Consider the following 17262-nt stretch of genomic DNA (forward strand, 5'->3'; position numbering starts at 1 on the left):
ACATTACTTATCTGCAGCACTTATTTTGCTAATCCTTCGCTAGTTATGAGGAATCTCCCAGCAGCGGGAGCAACATGTTCCTCGCCTCAGCAGCTTCAGGTGTCTGTGGCATGAAGCTTCCATGAGTAGGGGGCTCTTCTTGAGCAATGATGGGCCGCTTTCTGGATTAGGCCAGGAAATGTTGCTGAATCACCAGGTCACCCTCTGCATCTGGATCCCCTTTAAGGACCTGCAGAGTGTTAATACGCCTTCCACTGCAACCATAAGATCTTAATTCAATGTAGATTTCAAATATTTGTCTTGGTGAGTAAATCTATTTGTGGTAAAACTCCTTCTTCGACATTCTGTGTCACTCTTATTCTGTCTTTGCCTGTTTCTATCGCTGTCTCATCCATGATCTCTGTTGCCGTCTTGTCTCATTAATAGACTCCTTAATCCCCTCGGTTTACCACTGGTTCAATCTGGATCCCTCTTGTACCCTGACCCGTGCACTCTCCCTCTGTGTATCACTCTCTACAGCTCGTATTCAGTCTTTAACTCTCTTTCACACTGTCTCCCCATCTTGTCTCTTCTGTATGTGTCTATGCCAATCATTTCCCCACCCCTTTGGTCCTTGTTTTATTCTGGACCTCTCACTGCTCTGTCTCACTTTTGTTCTGTCCCACTCATGTTTTGTCTCTCCATCTCTCCTAATCCCCTTTACTCTGTTCCTTTTAAGACAATACATTCCGGGGTCGGCTCTCCAAGGGTGGGGTCTGCAGGCATGTGCTCTTGCAAGCTACACACTTCTAGCATTGGCTGTTTCAGGGTAGGCTCTCCCAGAGTGGGGTCTGCAAGCATGTGCTCTTCTAAGCTGCACACTCCTAGCATTGGCTGTTCCAGGGTAGGGTCTCCCAGTGGGGTCTGCAAGCATGTGCTCTTCTAAGCTGCACACTTCTAGCATTGGCTGTTTCAGGGTAGGGTCTCCCAGTAGGGTCTTCAAGCATGTGCTCTTCTAAGCTGCACATTGCTAGCATTGGCTGTTCCAGGGTAGGGTCTCGCAGTGGGGTCTGCAAGCATGTGCTCTTCTAAGCTGCACACTTCTAGCATTGGCTGTTTCAGGGTAGTCTCTCCCAGAGTGGGGTCTTCAAGCATGTGCTCTTCTAAGCTGCACACTTCTAGCATTGGCTGTTTCAGGGTAGGCTCTCCCAGTGGGGTCTGCAAGCATTTGCTCTTCTAAGCTGCGCACTTATAGCATTGGCTGTTCCAGGATAGGCTCTCCCAGAGTGGGGTCTGCAAGCATGTGCTCTTCTAAGCTGCACACTTCTAGCATTGGCTGTTTCAGGGTAGGCTCTACCAGAGTGGGGTCTGCAAGCATTTTCTCTTCTAAGCTGCACACTTCTAGCATTGGCTGTTTCAGGGCAGGGTCTCCCAGTGGGGTCTGCAAGCATGTGCTCTTCTAAGCTGCACATTCCTAGCATTGGCTGTTCCAGGGTAGGCTCTCCCAGTGGGGTCTGCAAGCATGTGCTCTTCTAAGATGCACACTTCTAGCATTGGCTGTTTCAGTGTAGGCTCTCCTAGAGTGGGGTGGAAAAGATATGATGGGACCATGTTCATAATGGTATGTGTGGCACACGCTGGCTCCTATTCAGCCATGATCCCACATGCATACGTGTTGTGACATGTGATGTCAAGACATGACAATAAAGGCCTCTCCCGCACAATCAAATAGGAGATCAATTAGTATCGGGGTATGCTGTATGCAATGCAAGACTCTGATACGTCTGTGCTGTGCCCACTGAACATAACAACTGGTGATGAGGTGCTGCCACATGCACCAGACGCATATCACCACTCCATCTTGAAGGTCCAAAAAAACAATAGGAAATGTGATAGGGAAAGTGAAAACACTGAAGGAATACGAAGGTAGAGCAAGTGCTGGCTGGAGTTCAGTGCTCACCACATCCTAAAATTAGAGTAAAGACAGACAAGCAAGCAACCCTCCCCACTATGTTAGCAGGGTACCGACCCTCTGGCGAGAGCGCTCCACTCATCGAACCTGCTAACTCAGCCGCTTGGCACGTAGAAGGTCATGTGTCATGGAGGGCCATAATAGATCATGGGTATTAACCACATTGACCTTTTACAAATGACCTTTGTCCTAATTGACCTAATTATAGTGGTCCTAATTGACCTTCTGCCTAATTGACCTTTATATTATTTTAGTTATTTTATATATGTATTGGGCTGGTTTTGGATTATAAATAATATAAGGGGATTGGGTGGGGGGTTGCAGGGGTTATTAGATCGTGTGGAGTTGCGGGGGTCCCCCCCGCATATATGTCCTAATTGACCTTTTAAATTAGGTCAATTGTCCCGAGGTCAATTCTCTTGAGGTCAATTGTGAAAAGGTCAATTAGTATACATCCATATCACGTGACTGGAGCACCTTGAGAACCATCTCCATGCTACCAGAGAGACTAAGCCACAGGAGAAGTGGTCCATGCTACTCAACCCTGCAGGTGTAAAGGTTCCCAGCTGTTCTTATCTCTCCCAAGCATCGGTGATGATGACTAGGGGCAGCAACCAAGATCACTTTCAGCAGCATCAGGTTAAGCTGCCAGCTTATTGAGGGTGGTGCAAACCCATGTGTTAGCTGACACCCGTTTAGCAGCCAAGGAACAGGATCTAGACGCACATCCTTATAAAGATGCCCAAAAGCGTCAACACTGCAGATAACAATAACTATGCTCCCAATAAACACCTAATGGCATGCCGAGGCTGCAGGAACACATCTCACCCCCTATTGGAGATCCACATCTGCATAGGCTGTGAAACATGCATGCATTTCCCCAAAGTCTGCCGGGCAAAGGACAAGACTGACTATATCGACAGGAAATGGTATTTGACCCAGAATGTCATAATGCAATGATAGTGCCCTGACTCCCTGCAAACAAGGGCCATTCAGTATCAAAGATGTTTTCTATCTCTATTCCATGGAAGGGACAGCCAATTAACCACAGAGTTTGATACTATGAAGCAGAATTTGGAACAATGGCTTCTGGATGTCTGCCCCTTTGATAATGCTGCATCCGTGTATATGCTCCTGGAGGGAAGTTCTGAACAATGAATCGACCACCCATGCTGCGGCCCCCCAAGGTCAAGATGATTGCATTCATCAGCTGCAGGCCAAACTCCCTGCATGGGGTCTTCACTCTCACCCTGTGCCATGAGGGTAACATGGCACAGGATAGGGTGCATACAGCAGAAACTGGGCTTGACATGCTGCTCAAATGGACACTCTGAGGTTCCCCTTAGTATTCCTGCTGCTGCATTGGAGGATGTGTTGGGAGCATTCCACGCCATGTGCACCGGCACTGGGTGCGGCACTGGGTGCATGGAGGATGTGTTGGGAGCATTCCGCACCATGTGCGCCGGCACTGGATGCATGGAGGATGTGTTGGGAGCATTCCATGCCATGTGCGCCGGCACTGGGTGCATGGAGGATGTATTGGGAGCATTCCACGCCATGTGCGACGGCACTGGATGCATGGAGGATGTGTTGGAAGCATTCCACGCCATGTGCGCTGGCATTGGATGCATGGAGGATGTGTTGGGAGCATTCCACGCCATGTGCACCGGCACTGGATGCATGGGGGATGTGTTGGAAGCATTCCACGCCATGTGCACCGGCACTGGATGCATGGAGGATGTGTTGGGAGCATTCCACGCCATGTGCACCGGCACTGGATGCATGGAGGATGTGTTGGAAGCATTCCACGCCATGTGCACCGTCAGTGGATGCATGGAGGATGTGTTGGGAGCATTACACGCCATGTGCACCGGCACTGGATGCATGGAGGGTGTGTTGGGAGCATTGCACGCCATGTGCACCGGCACTGGGTGCATGGAGGGTGTGTTGGGAGCATTCCACGCAATGTGCACCGGCACTGGGTGCATGGAGGATGTGTTGGGAGCATTCCACCATGTGCACTGGCACTGGGTGAATGAAAGGCATAGTGATCAGGTTCCGATTGACATCACCATTCCGCCCGAAGCAAGCAGGCATGGGTGGGTGCCATTCCTCGTGTGTGGAAACATGGAAGAACGTGTCGCTCTGGAGAAAACCAGCATCACCCAAAAGGTGAAAGGCCAGGTTATCACTAATCATGAAGATAGCAGAGCAACCCCTCAAGATCTTCGTCTCAATGGAAAACCGCCGGCCCGATCAATCCATCCATCCACGGGCAAAGGCACATTATGCCCACCCTCAGTGACTTGATTGCTTCACACTGGATCTGCGGGCAGACTACTATCAGATGAAAAGGAGCAAGGATTAGTGTCTGATCATCACCCTTTTCATGCCCGTGGGATTCCGAAGATAAGTCCATCTGAATTTTGGCATGTCATAAGCTACGGAAGCGTTGCAGTGCACGCTTTACTGCACCCTTCTTGGCCTGGCAGAGCCTGTCAACATGGGTGAAGGCATCCTAGTCTATGCCCGCACGGACGATTTATGGTCATTCTGGACAGACACTGTACAAGTACTTTAAGTACCGTTTGGAGATGTTCAACTGCATGATCCACCGGCAGAGCATCTCAGCGGATCCCAAGAAGATAAAAGACACCAAAGAGCAGACCCCTCCACAATCAGTTCTCAAAGTGCATAGCGCATTTGGCCGGACAATTTACTGTGGGTGGTTCCTCCCAAGGCTTGCTCCACTGAAAGAGCTGCCAAGTGACGTAAATTGAAATTGGAATGTTCTGAGCTTCATCAGGAGTCATTCCAAAACACTGAAGCCGCACTCATGGCTGATACCACAGAGCCATACTTTGTGACCTCATCAAGGTCAATAAGATGAATGTGGATGCCAGCTCCTGCAACATAGGTGTAGTCCAGACTTAATCACTAAAAGACACTCTCTGTTGTTTATGCCAGCTGCCCACTAATGCCAATAATGCAGCGGTACTCTCGGATTGAAAGGGAAGACATTGTACGGTTCTGGCGGTAATCGAGCACTTCCGCCTGTTCAGCTATGGCCAACATTTCAATGCCATCACAGACCATAAACCCATTGCGTCTATCTTCCATGGCACTGAGCCAGCAATATTTAACCAAGCGATGCTTCGAATGCAAGCATCCAGTTTTGAGCTGATGAATATCCCAGGCGCAGCAACAAGTGGACTTCATATACTATAACCGAGGCCCAAGAGTCGCCTTGAGGTACAGGAAGTGGAGGACGGTAAAGCGCGCGACCATATGATCACCGATAGGCTCTGCCAAAGGCACTGAAGCTGGATGAAGCACAAAACGAACGCGCAAGCGCATTCAAAGCATCCTGGCTGCCCTCAAATCAAGACAAGTGAAGACCCTAATACATCGGACACCGGGAGCAAAGTCAATCTTCACTCTCATGAACAGCATCCCTGTATCACTCAATGCCAAGGTCATCTTGCCGGCACAGGTCAGCCGCAAGCGAACAGATTATCGAATGCTTGCGTCAGTGCAAAAAATGTGAGCAATGCACCAGCTGTGCTGCTTGTGTAACACGAATGGACCAGACAGTTTTTTCCGCAATCCATATTCCATAGAGATTTTCACAAAGGAGTGAAATGGTTTGGCCTATTCCATCTGGCAGTGGGATAGGGAATGGAGCACATGGGGCTTACTCTGCGTTTAGCTCGGATTCCATTGCATAGCATTCTGAACTAATGAAAGGAAACTGAGCACACAAACTGATTTTTCATTTATTTCTGTTTATGCAATAGAATACAAATAAATTAATAATTTCTATTTTCTTATGTGAAAGGTGGGATTTCAAAGGAGGATTATATTACTTTCTATGCCATGTCCTTCATTTTTACTACCTCTTTGCAAACATCTATATGTTACATGGATTGGGGCAAAACCTGTTTGCAGCATTCCATATTACGCAAGCAGCTAAACCGGTGCCGAGTGCCTTTGCTCAATTATTGACACAAGTGCAAAAGTATGATCATCTAGGTACAGGTGCAGCTGAGGGAGCTACTGTGGCTCCCGGGAGTGGACCGGCTGCTTGAGGACATCATGTGTCAGGTCACTGGTGCTGCACATCATCCATCCTAGTTCTGCACTCAAGTCGGCACTGATCTAAATTCAGGGTTTTTCCCCTTTGTCCTTCCTTTTCCTTGCCCGAGGCACGCCCCTCCTGTTGATACCAGAGGATTCCTCTCAGAGTGGGAGGCAGTGAAGTTAAAGCAGGAATCCACAAGCTGGAGAAGGACCAGGAGACACAAGGCATTCCCAAAGAGCTAGGAACTGACAATGGGCCACCATTCCAGGGAAAGGAATTCCAGACATACTTGGACAGTCTTGGAGGTGAGCACACCCAAACTCTGAACAAATCTATACAGAGAGTTCACAAGTAACGACGCAGACTATAACGATTCCTGAAGAACCCTCCAACTACTCCTTAGTCTTCTACAGGATGTGATCATCCTAGCAGGCTTGACGCAGACTATAACGATTCCTGAAGAACCCTCCAACTACTCCTTAGTCTTCTACAGGATGTGATCATCCTAGCAGGCTTGTCACATGACAGGCCACCTGCTCCATTATTCTAGACAACCGCTCATGAGTCATTGGGAAACCAGCGGATTAGTCGATCGCATCATGCAAGTGAAGGAACAATGCCCACGTTTGTGCTAAACCGCACACCAAATGACCATCCATTCTCTCAGGCGGTCAAGGGATTGCATGAAACAGGCCTTCCGTGGGCACACTTTCATTTTATTTGAAATAATCCAGAGGTTCCCCCCAGGAAAGGCTGACTTCTGACAGCCAGGGGCGTTGCTGGGGGGGCTAAGGGGGCTATAGCCCCTGATCTTTTGGTTGTAGCCCCGGATAGAATCTCAGGAGCTACAGCCATAAGACTAGCTAGCCCCCAGTCCCAACACTTCCAACCTTAGCGTAGCCCCAGGTCTTTTCCAGACCTAGCAACTCTCCTGCTGACAGCTCCTCAAGAGGTTCAGGGAGGGTTGAGGGAGAAACCCCCTATCGAAATGAAGTCATGTCAGGGTGACAGGAAAGCCCAGACAGCAGCAGCAACATTCCAGACATCCCCGGAAAGATGGGCAGCGACGACGGCAGCATGATGGCGCTGACCCATCCGATGATGGGTGCTGGCCGGGTAGATGATGTCCCAGCTCTCACCACTCCTACACCCGGTGCCAGCCACGACCAGGAATGACCTAAGAAAACATTGCGCGATACCCCATGGTCTGCAGGACTTTCACTGGAATGCTGACCCTGAACTCTCAGCACTACTGACTAGTGACCATCAAAGGCTAATAGTGAAGTTGCTTGTATTCCAACGTCTAAGGGGATGCTTTATGAATGTTCTCTGCACCCTTTCTGGCACTCACCGTCGTGTGTGAGGATACGAGGCCACAAACATACATGCATGTGGCGTGTGATGTCACAACCTGTCAGTAAAGTCTGGTCCTGGCGGTTGAGCGGACGATGAAAGCAAGCTGCTGTGTGCATTGCAAGAATCTACCCCTTCTGTGCTGCTCTGCTCCAGCCTGCTGACCCATGTAGGAACACATATGGACCTGAAACTTACCACTTCCCCTCTTTTGACCTGGAAGGAGCCGGACTCCAGCTTCTGGGATGTCTGCGAGGTGATCTCTGTCTTCATGGCACTGACGGAATGCGTAGCCCGAATGTCCATCTTGGAACGAATGCTCTGGAATAGAAAACATAAAAAACAGGTGGGACCATGGCAGGTGCTGATTTTCATTCCAGCTTCTTGGGGCAAGCTCCCGTCTTTAATCGCTTGCCCTTTCCCAGGATGCTCACCCAAAATGGCGCTCACCCAAAGTGAAGAGACACTCACCATTTGCACTGCAAAGTATGCTGCCTATTGTCTTTGGCAAAGTAGGAATTTCTCCCATTGCTCCTTATGATTCTGCATCATTTTCAAAAGCCTGCGCAAAGAGATCAGGCTAAAAGACATGGGTGATTGGTGGTCGCAACTCTTCCAAATGCGAATGCCTTTCTCCCCTACAAGACTCGGGGCCTCATTACAAGTCTGTGCCCAACTTGTTTTTTGCTATTACCGCTTGATGGTAAATCTTTCAAAGTAAGAGTTGCATTGACGCAATATTAGACCCTTGATGTAACTTATGGTAGTCCAGACTTAGGCCAGCTTCGAGGAGCTTGATCAGAAAAGGCCAGGTAGCTTTATTATACATAACCCGTTACTTTGGGTTCTGGCTACTCTTTGCCATTCACATAGAGAGGGGGCACCACCCACCAGCTATCCTCAGGCACTTCAGCTCAGGCAGCCAACTGACACATGCAGAGCATTCAGACAAACAGCACTCATCAACAGTCTCATGAGCTGGCAGTCACATGCCGGCAGCAACAGGGCTACATTCAGCCCATCACCACATCCACATCCCCATTCGCGGAGCTCTTAAAACTCCATGGGGGATTTAGAGCATTACCGTGGGCAGGCGGCCTCCATTCAATTGGTGGTAACGTGTGATCGGGAGTTTCTTCTTCAACATTACTGCCAAACTTGGAATGAGGCATTTGTCTGGGGAGAGCTTCCATTGCGGAATGAACTTGAGAATGACTCTCTGAAAATCAGGAGATCCGCTTCACAGTCATCAAATGGGACTCCATCCAAACATAGGGACGACCAGGATCTTCCCACACACACCCTGAGGGACCTCTTCCAAATGTAAGCAGATCAGGGTCTTCTCACATATACAGCCATAGGACTCCATTCAAACATAATCGAGATCATGGTGTTCACACATGCACACCCTGAGGAATTCCTTCGACATATTATCATGATCAGAGTATTCCCACATGCACACCCTGAGGAATTCCTTCGACATACAATCATGATCAGAGTATTCCCACATGCACACCCTGAGGAATTCCTTCGACATACAATCATGATCAGACTATTACCACATGCACACCCTGAGGAATTCCTTCGACATACAATCATGATCAGAGTATTCCCACATGCACACCCTGAGGAATTCCTTCGACATATTATCATGATCAGAGTATTCCCACATGCACACCCTGAGGAATTCCTTCGACATATAATCATGATCAGAGTATTCCCACATGCACACCCTGAGGAATTCCTTCGACATATAATCATGATCAGAGTATTCCCACATGCACACCCTGAGGAATTCCTTCGACATATAATCATGATCAGAGTATTCCCACATGCACACCCTGAGGAATTCCTTCGACATATAATCATGATCAGAGTATTCCCACATGCACACCCTGAGGAATTCCTTCGACATATTATCATGATCAGAGTATTCCCACATGCACACCCTGAGGAATTCCTTCGACATATAATCATGATCAGAGTATTCCCACATGCACACCCTGAGAGCCGTGTTCCAAATGTAAGCAAAATCAAGGTATTCCCAGATTTAAACCCTGAGCAAGGTCAGGCTCGTTCTATACACAAACTGTTAAGAAGGATTTCTAGAATCTGGCCTGGGGGACCGATTTTAGGAGGCCACCCATGTTTTGTTTGGTGGACAGGAAGTTCTGAGAGTTTAGCCAAACCCCAATTAAGGTAGCAATGGAGGGCAGTCAAGGCTTAGTCCCTAGAGCGTGTGAGCATGGTCAGGGGCCCTCAATGAGTCCACACAGCACAGACTACATAATGACACACAGTAATTCAGTTCAGACAGTCAGTTACCCATGTAGTGCAGGTAAGTAATTCAGAGGCAGTAAAACGATGGGGACCAGTCACAAGTACAATATCCCTTTCTTGAGAAGTCCATCACTAAAATGTATGGTGCCTAGTGCCTAAAGGTCACTGGTCCCAGCACAAGGATTTTCACCGGTATTAGTTCTAAAAAATATTGCAATGAGTTTGTGGTTGTGATTAGTTCCAAACTATTTAAAAGTACAACAATTTACCAGAAGTTAGGTAAGATCTCTCCTTCCTTCTAGACCCAAGGCTAATCCAAGGGCAGGATACCCGATCCAGTTTCAATGACCAAAGGTATGTAAAAGGGAGATAGGAGACAAATGGAATTGTTCCTGATGTTATCCTATGGAGGACCGGGGGTAGGCGGACAGGCACAGGTATGCTGACTTATCCCCCTGACTCTTAATTTTCCCAGAGGTCTTGATGGATCATCTGTAGGTTGGTTGGTGGGAGCATGATCTTATGTCCTTTGTTTGGGTGGGAGGCGTCCATGGTTTGTAGGTTCGAGGATTCTTCCGGTCAGGTGCGACTCCAAGATGCAATCCCTGTCAATGAAGAAACGCCTATACCACTGATACAGGCCTCTTCAGGACACTTTGCGGGATGGAGTAAGGAGAGTTCCAGCGACAATCACTATTTGCAGGCGACAGCAGGCGTCCTTCAAGTTGCGGTCACTGAAGCTGCTCCAGGACAGGTTCCCATGATGATAGGAAACTGAAATTCAGAGAGAATGTGACTTGTGGCAAAAGCTGGCACCACCAAGGTTCCAGACTTAAATGCAGAACAGCAACAGTTCTGGTGATGTGTCCCACGAAAGAGCTGGTCAGTCCACTGGGCAGTCCAGGGAGCTGGATTCTATAGAAGGCATCAGAAATTGTTGGTCCCACTACTCCAAGGGCTGACACACTGCAGAGGGTCTTCGGAGATCAGGAAGATGAGCAGGGCTTCACTGGGCCAGACAGTGGAGAAGTTGATGGTCCACTGCCGAAGCCATCCTTGGGCCATCAACTGGCTGCAGCAGTCCTTCTCTTATGCAAAGTCTGAGCTAGAAGCAAATCCAAACTTACCAATAGTAAGGATCTGCACCATTCAAACAGCCAGTAATTGTCCAATCAGGGACAACTACTGGTTTCACACACTCCCCAGCAGCAGACTTTCTGACACCAGTGATGTGGACTGGGACAGCCCCCTTCCTGAGCGCACACACACACACACACGCGCAATAGACTGCAAAAGCAGCGGCTTTCCCAGGCGAGTGCATGACCTTTATAAGGGATTTCCTGACCTGGTAGGGCTGGAAAAAGGCTATACTACAATATGCCCAAAGAACAAGCAAAAGATCTTGTAGCACGGCCCTTTTAGGGCACTAGCCACGTTTAGTAGCCATATGCTGTAAACACGAATGTGCACACAAAAAATAATGCAAAAACAGTCAAAATGTAACTGCTGGCACCAGCTTGTCTTTAGGCACATATAGAAGTAACCAAAATCCCATGTGTAAAACGTTAGGGTGATACAAAGTATCCCCAATGTACTGTACTGTAAGGTGCTTTGTACAATGTCAAAAATAGAAGGACTAGCCAGTTTCCTCATAACAATGAGCAAACGGCAAGGGAAGTGAAGCTGAAGGCTTTATTTCCATTCAAAAAGTAAGGACAGGGTCAAAAACAAAGTAAAAAGAAAGGGGTGCCATAGAAACTATGCAGGGAAAGTTGCTAAAAGAAAGCCTTTCCTAATACAAACTCTGTGAGACAACTATTACAAACATTTGAAATGGCTCAGGACAAAAACAGCCAGGGAGACGCCTGATGGCTGACCGCATTGTGCTCTCCAACATACATACTCTAGCGAGTCGCACTGCACACAACATGGGGATCCTCAAAAAACATCCACAAATGGGTTCACAAGCATACTCAGCCTAATTGTCAGCATGATACGCCTACCCTTAGAGGTTCCCAACTTACACACTCTAAGGTCTCAACATACTCACTGAATGGGGCTCCGCACAATAGCTTTTTCCAAGAGGTTTTCTCCTGTTAGGACATTTCCCAGCATGCACAGCCAAGGGCATTCCTGACTATGGTCATCTAAGAAGGCTTACTAACAGATAGTGATAAATATGTGTTATTTATATAGCGCTTACGCCTAAGTGTTTTACATAGAACATACATACATACAATATCACCCAACCGAAGTTGGTATGCATTTATTGGCTTCGGAAAAATTGAAGTTTGAGTTGGCCGAACCTGCAACCACCTGATCGCACACAGAGTGCAGCAGCAAGTGCTCAACCTGCTGAGCTATCCTACCAGCGTATGAATCAGAATGGACTACACACACACACACACACACACTCTCTCTCTCTCTCTCTCTCTCTCTCTCTCTCTCTCTCTTTCTCTCTTTCTCTCGCTCTCCCTCTCTCTTTCTCTTCAAGGGGCTAAACCACATGCACAATTTAAGGGAGCCTTAGAATTATCACTCACAGAGCCGAGCCCTCAACATGCCCACATCAAGGCGCTGTCTAACATTCAAAGGGGATCCCTTACATGCACGTCATCAAGGGCAAGCAGGACATGCACTCTAAGACCTCCCAACAAACAGGACACGGGGCATGCACAGCCTTACAGACACGCTGCTGTGCACCTGCCACTTTTACTCTCTAAAAAGAGACAAACACTCCCAACAAAAAAATAAGGATTACAAATAGACCAAACAAAAAAATAGGCAGCAACAGATTCCTCTGAGCCTGCCCTCCTACTTCCCCCACACAGCCCCGGGTGGTTTCGAAGCTCTACTCTTAACGCTTCATTATCTGAAGGGTAGCTTTCAGGCACACCATTTGTATTTTCATAAATTAGTAGGTGCAATAAAGTATGGATTATACAAAGACTTCTGCTTTAGAGTAAACTATACATCTGCCTACCTACAAATACTGCCACTGGAAATCCTTTTTGTACTCTCTAAAAAAACCTTTTACTCCTGACCCTAACTAAAAAATAGTAAAATACCTCCACGTCAAAATATGATCTGGAGCCCTGGGCAAACGTACATTGTCACCCTCAAAGTCTCTACATTTAAACTCCAAGGGCCCACAATAAACACACAATGCAAAGTGTCCCCACCATGCCACAATAAGGGCTCCCAGACATATAATGGGTTAGTAAAACCCAGGCATGCATTCAAAATGCACACAAAAAGCCCCCACCACACACCCTAACATTGCCACTCAAAGGAGCTCACTAGTATCCCTCAAAGAACTTTCCAAAACACACACTCAAGGGCTCCCATCAGAACCACCTCAAGGGACCCTAATATAGCACCAAATATCACATATAAAGTGTATTCAACATGCACACCACAAGGTCCCCCAGCATACAAAGGGCTCACCCCATACACATCCCAATGGGATCCCCACATTGGACCTTCCATATTCTCAGACCACCACAGTCTTCTACGGGGATCCAACCTGTCGCCATGGTGACCAAGCTACATCAGAGCAGTACCCATTGCACTTTCTCTTACATTAAAAGCGTCCTTGAGGAGGTCTACAATGTTGGAGGAGTCTTCTTTCAGCTCGCCAATCTCAGAAACTGGAAAATACGTGTAGAGTTTCTGCAAATCGTGGGAGACAAGGAATTACTTTAGCAGAAGTGATCACGGAGCTCCATTTCCTCCTGTCTCTAAGCAGTAATAGACACATTCAATCCGCCTGGTGCAGACTCCCACACAATAACGCATTCAAATGACTCTTTCGGTCATGCCCATTATCAGACTCTCTTTCTAAGGGTGAGTGTTAGCTGTCCTACATCGCAGCGCAAAGATTGGGGGATCTAACACAGACCCATCTCAACGTAGGAACAAAACAACTTTAAACATGCAGTGCCCTTATGTTTCACACATATATGTATCCATGCCACCAAAAAGATGAAATTATGTGCCACAAGAAATGGTGGTATCAGACATCCGGGTCTTTGCCCCTCTACCAAAACCAGCCAATACTCCAATCTCTGTCGGATATGTATCTTCTACTGAAGCACATGCCATCTCCTCACATCGCAGGTTCTCCGGGAAGGTGCCTACACATATCCCCGCCCCGCACCCCCGCAGGCTGCTAATCCGCCCAGGCGGGATTTCCTCATGTCCTCTCTCATCCAGACTATGCATCCCTGGCATCTGGGCATCACATACATCCTTCCATGGAAACCCATTCCCCCTTTATTCCTGACAGATGATCTCAATGTGACTGCTCGTTGTTTCACCTGTTTCCACATGGTGCATTATAAAGCCAAGTAAACAAATGAATATGTGCTATCCTGCTCCCCTCTCAGGCCTCACCTCGTAATAGTTGTAGGAGTGGTTGGTGACAGCAAAGATGGGGATGATGCTCTTCTTGCCGAGTAGGCGCACCAGGGTGGGCACGGAGGGGTAGTCCTGCTTGGTGTCATATGTATACGAATCGAGATCATCCAGATGGCACTGCTCGTCATTCCGCGGCAAGATCCCGTCCAACACATTGACACCGTCTGCTTCATAGTGGAATGCCGACTCTGTGGAGAACACCAAGAGGTGGGTGCTGTCCTTCCGCCATCCAATGCGGTCCTAGAAAGAGGGGGAAATCACACAGCGAAGATCAAGGCCAGACCACAACGTTGCAGTGCAGTAGAAGGCCACCTCCCAACACAGACTTGCGTGGCGCATGGTCCACCTGCAACTTCAGGCACAGAGAGCTAATGCCAACTGCAGCCTCGATGGGGATCTCAGGATCACACCAATCATCCACCAACCCACCATACTCACCGTGCACACCGCCGTCTGCAGGATGGCATCAAATCCTCCTTCCGGCGGGTCCAAGTTGCCAGAGATCCGCTCACTCATCAACTTGGTCCGAAACTCATTGACGTCATTGGTCAAGCGGATGACATTCTTGAAGGAGAAAGGTGGGGTGCTTCCAGTCCAAGGCTCTTTCAGCCTGAAAGATAGAATTGCAGGGCACATCATGAGTGATAGAGAAAGAAATGGGAGCAGGGTCGGAAAGAATGAGTATGGTCGGAAAAGAGACAGCTGGGAGCGAGAAGAGACAGCGACATACAGAGAGGGGGGGAAAGGGAGCAAAGAGAGAGAGAGAGAGATTGGAGAAAGAGCTGCCTCTTGTAACCAATTGGCTTTATACACTTGCCCAAAGTTTAAACATTATGACTAACTACTGTAGCTTATGCTCCCTGAAAATATACAGACTGAGGGCTATAGGTATAGCTTTCCTTTCCCAAAGGAAATTAGAATGAACCAATTGTTGCTTAAAGAAGACTGGAGATTTTCTCAAACAAAACTCCAAATACAAGGTTTTGGGAATAACATTAATTGCCCCAGAAAACCTTACTCAATTAAGACAATCCAATCAGTTAATGCTCTGAAGGTCTGGTCCCAGGTCTGGCCTCACCTCTGAAGATGTGGATGGAAATATTGGACTGTGCCATTAGAACACCATACCTCTACCAGAGCACTGGCGGGATGTCTGTGTACCATAAACAAAGCCAAAAGGAAAGGCGCACTTGCTTGCCTCTAAAGGTCCATGGAAAAGCCCCCCAAAATGCTTGCTAGGCAGAACAAGGAATACTGTACAATAAAGAGAATCTAGCCATACAATTAGACCTACGTCTCATTAGAAGCAACTGCAAGTCATTCAAGTCTGAAATGTGCAAACTCAGCAAAACAAGACCCCATCTCTCCCGGTCTCTGCAGGGGACCTTCACCGAGTCTCACTGTGAGGAAGCCGCGGTCTTTGCTGAGTCCGATCCTGAGCAGTGCCCAGCACTAAGGAAGGGGGTGAGCAGATTGAGGGCGGTGGGCTAGTGGGCGGGGCTTATGCCCTGAGCAATCTGCATTTACATTGGTCAAGATGGAGCTAGAGATTTCGAGTGTGCTAAATGGTTTGTGGATAATAGTATATGGTTGGTGCAAAAGACATTTGTTATTTTAAGTGAGATGGGGTTAACTTGACACGCATCCTCAAGGAAGCCGAACCTGTGCATTCTGTTCACACCACTAATTCCCATAGACACACGAGCACGGGGGCTTTTGACTTCATCTGTGTATGCATACAGTAATACTTCAGAAATAGGTCTTCCCAGGTGTGCACTGCCTGGTACCGATTTTTAGAATTTAAATTAAAATGAATAAGTGCTGGATAGGTGGTTTTAAATTAACTATATCCGCATGCATTGCTCGGGGCAATCTTCCACACCATTGTTTTGTGTCCCCCTGGGCCGTTAGAGAAGTGGACCAGCCATATGCAAATGAGGCTTACACCTGCCGGCTATGGGAGCCCTGCAACCCAAACTGCCAGTCAGCGTCCCCTCAACATGGGAACGCAAGCAGCACAGGCATGGTGCGGCCTTGTGTGGCATTATCAGTGGGGTGCGGCTTGGTTGCCCATTTTGCAGCGAGTAAGGGACCCATGTCTTGGCATAGCCTCTATTGCTTGGCCTCAGAGGGTGAAAAGGCCCAGCAGCTCTGGCCGGACTGTGCCTACTAGTGGAATGATCAAACAGATACGCATATAGCTGATCTCATTCTATAATAGCACAGACGGGGTACAAGTGATGGCTTGGATGGTTTATCAGGGCAATGTAAGTGGTTATGACTAATTATAAAACCTTATGGCACATTTAGCCATCTGACCTGTCAGAACCCCCTTTCCTTAGTACATTATACTTTCCTTTCATTACTTTTTGTAGAAGCGGTTCCCCCTTTTTTCTACCTTGTGACTAAGCGACCAGGCGTGTCGCTTATTCCATGACTTGCACAAGGTCTTGTACGTGGGACTCTCATTGGTAGATATTTTGACAGTGACACTCAGACCAGACTTTGCCCTGATGAAGACCTCTGCGAGGTATGAAATGTATTGGCGTCAATATCGTCTGCCCGATGGTTGAATGTAAAAGGATTTTCCCACCAACATTGCAACGAATTATATAATATAAACAATTGCCATACAACAATCAAGAGTGCATAGGTTTCTTCCTACTAGCGTCCAGCCATCACTGCGGGAAACCTTCCCATGGTCTCTCGTTCACACGTATTAGCATTAGCCCAGTGCAAGGGTTATCTAGTTGGCTAGCACCTTGAATCTTTACATTACCAATTCCTATTTTTACAAAAAATGACACGTGGTGCCCACGCCCCCCATCCATTTATTTATTTATTTGTAATGCCCCGTAAGCCCCCAGGCATAAGGGCACAATAATAAGACAAGGACAAATGCTGGGAGATAACCAGCTTACGTACAGATCAGGACATTTGGCATGCCCCCATGTCTTCTGTAATTCTAAAATGTTCCATCCATCACTTAGTGGTATGAGTCAGTCTTCTTAAGTGAGAGAGGGTATGCCTAACGGTAGGCCGCTTGCTTTGTGTGCCACAGGGAACGACGCTGTACCTCTAGGGCTGCTTAAGTTACTGTGCAGAGGGGATGTGGCTTAACAGTTCATGCTGGACTGTCATGGGAGACAGGACCAAGACTGAACTGCATGTGGCTGGC

General features: G+C 47.8%; 1 protein-coding gene across 5 annotated transcripts in view; it reads right to left on the reverse strand.

Annotated features, from left to right (window-relative positions):
* The window catches only part of ITGB4 (integrin subunit beta 4), a 436088-nt gene that overhangs the window by 163248 nt on the left and 255578 nt on the right, over positions 1-17262 (reverse strand). For all 5 annotated transcript variants that reach the window (XM_069654756.1, XM_069654757.1, XM_069654755.1 and 2 more), the window contains exons 7-10: positions 14523-14694; positions 14061-14324; positions 13248-13337; positions 7584-7706 (exon numbers count right to left, since the gene is read on the reverse strand). In XM_069654756.1, the coding sequence (XP_069510857.1) occupies positions 7584-7706; positions 13248-13337; positions 14061-14324; positions 14523-14694 (649 nt within the window). The remainder of the gene's footprint in view (positions 1-7583; positions 7707-13247; positions 13338-14060; positions 14325-14522; positions 14695-17262) is intronic.

This window comes from Ambystoma mexicanum, chromosome 3q, assembly GCF_040938575.1.
Source record: "Ambystoma mexicanum isolate Mex_15411 chromosome 3q, UKY_AmexF1_1, whole genome shotgun sequence".
NCBI classification, from domain to species: Eukaryota; Metazoa; Chordata; class Amphibia; order Caudata; family Ambystomatidae; genus Ambystoma; species Ambystoma mexicanum.